The sequence below is a fragment of the Lathyrus oleraceus genome, chromosome 4, assembly GCF_024323335.1.
Source record: "Lathyrus oleraceus cultivar Zhongwan6 chromosome 4, CAAS_Psat_ZW6_1.0, whole genome shotgun sequence".
In the NCBI taxonomy this organism is placed as follows: domain Eukaryota; kingdom Viridiplantae; phylum Streptophyta; class Magnoliopsida; order Fabales; family Fabaceae; genus Lathyrus; species Lathyrus oleraceus.
In genome coordinates, this window is record NC_066582.1 from 165778465 (window position 1) to 165786704 (window position 8240).

The 8240-nt window shown below is 36.5% G+C and overlaps 1 protein-coding gene across 1 annotated transcript; it reads right to left on the minus strand.

Annotated features, from left to right (window-relative positions):
* Nucleotides 1-2380: 2380 nt before the first annotated feature.
* On the minus strand, nt 2381-4021 carry LOC127074329 (probable xyloglucan endotransglucosylase/hydrolase protein 6). The gene is made up of 4 exons (XM_051015639.1): nt 3707-4021; nt 3512-3612; nt 3237-3433; nt 2381-3157 (listed from the first exon to the last, which is right to left on the minus strand). Exons 1-4 carry the CDS (start codon nt 3900-3902, stop codon nt 2758-2760), a joined length of 894 nt encoding a protein of 297 aa, XP_050871596.1. The 5' UTR covers nt 3903-4021; the 3' UTR covers nt 2381-2757.
* Nucleotides 4022-8240: the final 4219 nt, after the last annotated feature.

The window sequence follows — 8240 nt, forward strand, 5'->3', positions numbered from 1 at the left end:
TAGCGACAATCCGTCGTTAAAGGTGAGTACAATAATCTCGCATATTGTTACACAATACAACTATACTCCATCATACAGGAAGACATGGATAGCTAGAACTAAGGCAATTGAAAAAGTGTTTGGCAATTGGGAGGACTCATACAAAGAACTTCCAAAATAGCTGGTGGCACTTGGACATTATGCTCTAGGGACTATTGCTAATTTGGAAACGTTGCTGGCGTATACCCCATACGAGACTTGTGTTAGTGGTAATGACATATTCCACCGACTCTTCTGAGTGTATTAACCATGCATCAAAGGTTTTGCTTTCTGTAAACCTATTATACAAATTGATGGTACATGGTTGTACGGGAAATATAAAGGAAGGCTACTGATGGCAGTGACACAAGATGTCAAAAACAACATTTTTCCAATCGCCTTTGCACTAGTTGAAGGGGAGACTGCTGAAGGATGGAGTTTTTTCCTAAAAAATCTCCGATTGCACGTTGCTCCTCAGCCTAACTTATGTTTGATCTTAGACAAACACCCATCAATTATGAGTGCCTATAAAAACATTGATAATGGATGGCAGGGTCCTCCTTTGACCCATATCTAATGCATTAGACATATCACTCAAAATTTTATGCGGAACAATAAAGACAAAACACTGCGGAAAAGGTTGTCAACGCATGGTATGCATTAATAGAACCTTCTTTTAAATACTACTGCAAAGACATCAGATTGTCAAATGCAGATGCAGTAAGGTGGATCGACAATATTCCATTGGAGAGGTGGACTAGGGCATACGACAACGGTCAACGATGGGGCCACATGACAATAAATCTTGTGGAATCAATTAACTCTGTCTTCAAAGGCATTTGAAACCTACCAATAAACACTTTAGTGCAAGCAACCTATTTTAGGCTAGGGGAGCTGTTTGAGATCAGACGTTCCAAATGGAGTCAAGTGTTACAATCTGGGCAGCTGTTCAGTGATGCTTCAATGAAATTCGTTAAGGAAGAAGCTGCCAAAACTAACACACACATGGTCACTGTGTTTGACCGTACTAAAGGTTGGTACAATGTTGCTGAGTAAATGGATCACAATGAAGGCATGTCGAGGGGACACTTTCGAGTGGAACTAGATAGAGGTTGGTGCGACTGCAGAAAGTTCCAAGCCTTTCGTATACCCTGCTCTCATGACATAGAGGCATGTTCAAAGGTTCGATAGGATCCTTCCAACTTACTATCTGCCGTTTACAAAGTTATAAACCTATGCAATGTTTACAAAATTAGCTTTTCGGTGGTAGCAAGAGAGGATTATTGGCCTGCATATCAAGGGGACATACTCTGGCACAATGAAATAATGCGAAGAAAGAAAAAGGACCGCCCAAACAACATCCGTATTTGAATCGAAATGGATACGGAGAACAAAATGGTTAGATTATGTAGTTCATGTCGTCGGTCCAATCATAATCGTACAAACTGTCCTAGTGTTAGACCAAGCACAACAACATAAGTTTAATTGTAACCCTTTTGCTTTATATTTAAAACAACATTCATTTAATAAATATCATAAGATTCAGTTACAAAAACTTGAAAACAACAACTAAATAATAATTAAACAACAACACAAACAACTACAATAAATAAAATAGCATCACAAACAAATACAACACATAAACAACATAACTACGCGATTACAACCATTAAAACAATTTTGTGAGAAGTATACATCATCATGTGAACGTCTCTGTGAGTTTTAACTTCCACCCAATAATAAACTTCTCGATTTTGATTGAACGTGGTATCAAACCATTGAATTCTTATGATCTTTTCACCATTTAGAATGTCTCCATCTAACCAACGATTCAAGGTCCTATTAAGATGTTCGAACGTATTTACATTCCAAAGTCAGATCTTCATCGGAGGCTGCATTGCTAAAAAAATTAAATCCACATTTCTCTTGTGAATATAAGGACACATATATGAATATGAAGACATTTTAAAGAAAAATGGAAGGAGAAGAAAAATGGAAGAAGATAATAAAAAGATGTGTGAAAAATTATGGGATGGTCATCTTGTATTTATAGATGGAGTGCAGGAGCAATAGCAACATCCATTGACGCTTACATAGAATGGACTATGCATGTGTCATTGCATGTGGTGCATACACATGCATGTACCACTCTTAGTGGCGCCATGGACATGGATGCACCAATGCATGTGATGACTATGAATAATATTTTCATTGGATGCGCCAATGCACTGGCGCCTTTGTTAATTTTTTATTTAAAAAATGATTATTTTGATAAATATTTTCAAACCATTTAAATTAAAAAACTTTATTATTTAATATTTTTTTCCTCAAAAAACCACCCTAAGACTAAAGGCGACCTTAATAATCAAACCACTGTTTCGTTTTTGTCTCGCTGGAAACAGAGGAAAACTTTATTCCACATCAATTGACACTTCTATATAACAACAATTGAATAAATAAGTAAATAGTACTTATTCATCAGTCGGATCATAATATGGCCCACAAACTTTTTTTATACACCACAAACAATCATCACAAAGAACCAGAAGAGGCTTTGACCTATACAACTTACTTATACCCCTTCTAACTTGTGCCTTAATTTTATATATATTATATACACTTATTTTGTACAACAAAAACAGTGTAAATAGATATCGCACGAATGTTGTGAACCACTAGTTGTAGCCGACGAGTTGAATTAATGTATCATAATATATGCATAGTTTTTTTGTTGTGTCTTTAAATGCCTGCAAAACACTCTGGTGGGGTGATTGGGTACCTCGATTTATCTTGACAATAATCATAGATTATATGATTCATACGAACCCACCTATACCTTCTTGCTTCAATTGCATTTAGACCTGCATATTCAACCCCTTCCCACCAGTTTCTTGGGTTACTGGCACATGATGAACCTGCTCCTGGTATTGCTATTGCACATCCTTCAATGTCAAAATCCTTGTAATATGCATTGAAAGGTGCTTTGCTCCAATCTATTTTCTCTAATCCACCTCTTGTTGCCCAATTATCCGCTTCCCATAATGTTGAAAATACTCCCATCGCTTGCGTCTTTGGGTACGGTATCCCCTTTGCTTCATTATTCTTGTACACTCTTATTGGAACTTCATCAATGTAAAACCTGCCATTTGTATTCAATGTTACTTAATATATCATATTCATATATCTAATATTCATTATCCATGCAACTTCATGCTTACACAATATGGTGATGGTTCCACAAGATTGAGTAAGTATGGAAATCGGCAGCAGGATCAAACCAAAGGTTCACTCTTTGTTCTCTATCACCTTTTCCATGAGCGTATATGTTTGTTTGAACCGTGTAAGGTTGTCCAGTTCGGTTCCCCAAGAACTCAAAATCCAACTCATCACGAACCGAGTCAGTGTCAGAGTTCATCTACCACAAACCAACCATTGTTTTCTCAGTTTTTCCCGCACTTTAAAACAAAGAGTAGGGATATTAATTTGAACTTACATAAAATGCAGTTACTGTGCCAGCAGAATCTCCAGGAACAAGTTTGATCTTCATGCTAACACGGCCAAACATGTATTTCACCTTGGAAGCAAACCCGCAACCTGTGAAATATTTAGGTAACATAAGTTATCCAAACTATATACTAAAATATTATATATTATAGTTTTGACATTTGGAGATGTATATAATACTTACCAGAGCCTTGGTCTAGGATGAGTTGGATTGTCCTGCCTTGGTCAATTTGCTTGATATGGGACTCAGACCACGTGACATGAAAGTCTTGCTCAAAAGTGGCTGGTTTTCCCCAAACAAAAACACCAGACACAAGAATCCACAATAATAATATCATAGAAAAGACACTATTGTTTCTTAAAGAGTAAATTATGACCATGATTGGTTATTATGTATAGACTTTAGACTTGTTTAGGTTTAAAGAAAATATTTGAGTGTGAAATGGAAATGGGGAAGTGTCCTATATTTATAGATGAGGTTTTGGAAAGCATTAAGATCAGTTCATTGTCGCATTGAAATGGGAGATGTTAAAACATAGGTTAACATTGCTTTCCATACAGCTAAGGGCTTGCCGTCGTTAGGACCTACCTAAACAGCTTGTCCTCTGCTTAGCCCATTTAATCCTCTGTTTGTCTAATAACTTTATGAGCATGTGCTTCAAATATAGGAATATTATTATACTAGTGTAGTGTGAGTCAAAAAGAAAAGCATTTAATGTGTGGATGGGACTTGTATCTCTAAGCAACTTTTCTATGAAAATTACTTTATGGACACTCCTTTTTTCGAATAGTCGAACGGCACCCGGATAATTATGTTAAGAATTGTAGTTAATCAGATGAATATATTTACTATAATTCATGGATAAATATTATGGTTAATTCAAATATATGAACTAACTACATTTTATATCTATATCGTGAGTTAGACTAACCATTTGTTCAACTCAATTAATCATATCTTTAGGAGTGGGTATAGATCAACATCTAAGAGGTAGAAGCACATAGGGGACAACAATAACTCTTGAGAAATGGTGGTTCACTTGCAAACATTTGAAGAGGTAGAATCACATAGATTAACCATTTTGTATATGTATTAGTTATTATAGGTGATTTTTTCTAGATATTTTTGGACACCATTTCTAGTGCAGAAAAGCGACGCTTTCAAGACATTTAAGAAGTACGTCAAGCAAGTGCAAAATAAAAAAAAATCTTTGAAGATTGTATTAATAAGAAGTGATTGTGGCGGAGAATATCAAAATGCATCATTTGAAGAGCTCTTTGTGAGGAAAATGACATCTTTCATAATTTTTCAGCACCAAAGACTTTTCAATAAAATGAAGTAGTTGAAAGAAAGAATTGATCTCTAGTTGAACTTGCAAGAACCATGCTAAGCGACTCGATATGATAAACAATCAGGTTATCATTAGGTCAATCTTTAAAAATACTCCATATGAACTCTTCAAAAGAAGAAAGCCAAACATAACTCACTTTCATGTTTTTGGATGTAAGTTTTTTATCCTCAACAATGACAAAGACAATCTCTATAACTTTGACGAGAAATCCGACAAAGGTATCTTCTTGATTACTCTCCCTCTCTCTAGTAAGACTTATAAGATTTATAATAAAATAACTTGAGTTCTTGAAGAATCAATGCATGTATCTTTTGATGAATCTAACCCCTCTAAGGAGGATATAGTTGTTTTTTATGACAATGATGATATTTTAGAAGTACCTATGGAAGACATTGCCAAAAATGACAAAGTTGATCAATCGAAACACAAAGAGGAAATCATTCATCAAGAGTAAAATCAAAGTGACCTTCTTCAAGATTGGAGAACCCGTCGTGATCACCAATCGACAAAGTTATTGCTGATATTATCAAATGAGTTTCAATAAGGCTAAATCTCAAGGATGCTTGCTTGAATATGACATTTCTTTTATCAAATAGAACCTTCAAAGATTAATGAAGCCTTTAAGGATGACCAATTGATACTTGCCATGTAAGACGAATTAAATAAATCCGAAAGAAACCAAGTATGAGAACATGTTCTAGACAAAGTGGTAAACACACCATTGATACGAAATGAGTGTTTAAGAATAAACTTGATGAGAATGGTATAATTATTCGAAACAAGGAAAAATGATGGCTCAAGGATACAATCAAGAAGAGGGAATCAATTGTGAACAAACATTTGTTAGATTGAAAATGTATAAGTTATTCGTTTATTACTTGCTTATGTTTGTTCATTAAAATTTTCAGTTATTTCAAATGGATGTCAAGAGTGATTTCTTGAATGGATACATCAATGAGGAAGTCTATGTCAAACAACCTCCCGGTTTTAAAAACTGTAAGAATCTTTCACATGTCTACAAGTTGAGAAAGTCTCTTTATGACTTAAAGAAAACACCAAGGGTTTGGTGTGATAGACTTAGCAACTTTTTTTATGAAAAAGTATTTGAAAAAGGTAGATTTGGTATTACACTATTCATTAAGAAAATCAAAGATCATACTTTATTGGTTCAAATCTACATTGACGATATCATATTCGGATCAACAAACAAAAACCTATGTGAAATTTTTTCAATTATGATGCAAGGAAAATTTTCAGGACTTCACAATTTTGTGGGTTAATCACACAATGCTTACAGGAATCATTACAAACGGGAGACAAACTATTAATTAACAGTTGCTTCCTGATATCAACTAGAGGGGTCTTCAATTCGTCCACCTTGGACACCAACTTCCTTCCTTCCTCTTCTTCCAACATGTTCACCGTGGGCTTGTTTTGTGGAGGCATATGATTATTGTTCAGATTCGAAATATTCGACGCAAATGTGATATCCTTTGACTCAATCATCTCTTGTACATTGTACTTCAGTGCCTTGCAGTTTTCCACTGAATGGTCGGGTGCTCTAGAGTGGAACTCACACCGGGAATTATCATCATAACCGGGAGGAAGGACTGTTGGTGGAGGTCCTAACTCCCTTAATTACATTAAATATCCACACAATAAGTATGATAAAAGATTACTATACGGCATCAGAACGGGGTCAAACCTTCTTTCTGGCCTTATCTGTCTTTGTTGTTGTTGTTGTGGGTAATACCGTTGTTGTTGTTGTTGTTGGGGTGCATATTATTGCTGATACGGGGAAAGTTATTAAACAGTCTGTTGGTCAGTAGGTATAAAATAGGGTTGCTGACTTTGAATGGGTGACACGGAGGTCACTTGATGATATGTTGCACGATACATTAGGGCCCTTCCCCTTACAACAACAATCTCATTGGTTTCCCCTTCTCTCTTCTTCCCAAAAGTGACATACGGTTTCTTCACTACACCAGAGGTACTAGCAGCGTTATGAATCTTTCTCATCTTGATCATATTTTCTATCCTCTCACCGAAACAAACGAAATCTAAAAATCCAGAGGATGTACTTCCTACCATACTATCCAAATATGGTCCTTGGAGGTTTCCCATAAACATATCTTCAAGCTCTCGCTCCAATAGAGGAGGTTGCACTCTCGCCGCTAACTCTCTCTAATGCTGGGCGTACTCCTTAAAAGTCTCATCAGACTTTTGAGTAAGGTTTTGAAGTTTGGTGCAATTTGGAGCCATGTCTGTTATATTGATAATGCTTCAAGAAAGCCTCGACCATATCTCTCCAAGAGTGGATGTGGGTACCCTTCAACTGCATGTACCACTCAAGCAAGGCCCCGCTCAAACTATCTTGAAAGAAATGCATAGGCAATCTTTCATCGTCTGAATAGGAAGCCATTTTTCGGCAGTAGGATCTGATGTGCGTTCTCGGGTCACTTGCTCCATTATACTTTTCAAAGTTGTGGACTTTGAATTTTACCGGTATCCTTACCCTAGGAACTAAGCACATTTCAGCAACATCCAAACCTATAGCATTAGAGCCCTCTATAGCCTTTAGTTTCTCCTCGATGACACACACTTTCTTCTCCATCTCAGCAGTTGGTGGGCCAAAAGCATCGTATAAGGAACCAACTCTTGGGCTGAAGAATGCGCCGTGTTGGTCATCTATTTCAATGATTGGAAGATTGACGACTGATGGTGGGACAACATAGGGTATTGACACATGGATTTGAAATTCCGGATCGCCTTGTGGCGGCACTAGGGTGGCAACATCACATTGGCCCTTTGTTGCATCTCTTCTTGGATTCTAGCCATGACCTCTTATCCTTTGGCTACAACTTAAGTGGTTTCCATTAGTTGTCCCATTTGTGCACAGACTTGGGACACCTCTTCTCCTAGTGCAACCTGATTTTGCTCGAGTTAATCCATGATTGCTCTTTGGTTTTTGCGAGTGTAGTAGGAATGTCTGGAAGTTAGCTTTTCAGTGGTATGTCCTGTTAAGAACGGTCAATGATGAGTTTTGTGGTTTTGCTTTGAAAAAATGTAGAATGATGCATGAATGCATTTTTTTAAATCTTTATTAATGCAACAACTCTTAGTTGTCGTGTTGCTTATTGCATGGAATATTTAAACATTTTATCATTGTAATCAAGAAAACCAAAGCACACACAAAGTGAATCATGAAAGCCTCGTTCATTCATTTTTTGGAACAAATAAGTACAGGGGAATTGAAAATACAAGTTTCTTGAATTGGAAAAAACAAACATGTAATATTACAAATCGACCCTAAAAATGATCCCTTGAACAGAGAGCTTCAATGCCGGTGATGATCCCTGCCATAGT

Bases quoted from the DNA above. Each gene is read 5' to 3' on its own strand.
- LOC127074329 (XM_051015639.1), bottom strand. From the start codon at position 3,902: ATGGTCATAATTTACTCTTTAAGAAACAATAGTGTCTTTTCTATGATA. The intron at 3,613-3,706 runs GTAAGTATTATA...AATATTTCACAG, and splicing joins CATCCTAGACCAAGGCTCTG to GTTGCGGGTTTGCTTCCAAG. The intron at 3,158-3,236 runs GTAAGCATGAAG...TACAAATGGCAG, and splicing joins TGGAACCATCACCATATTGT to GTTTTACATTGATGAAGTTC.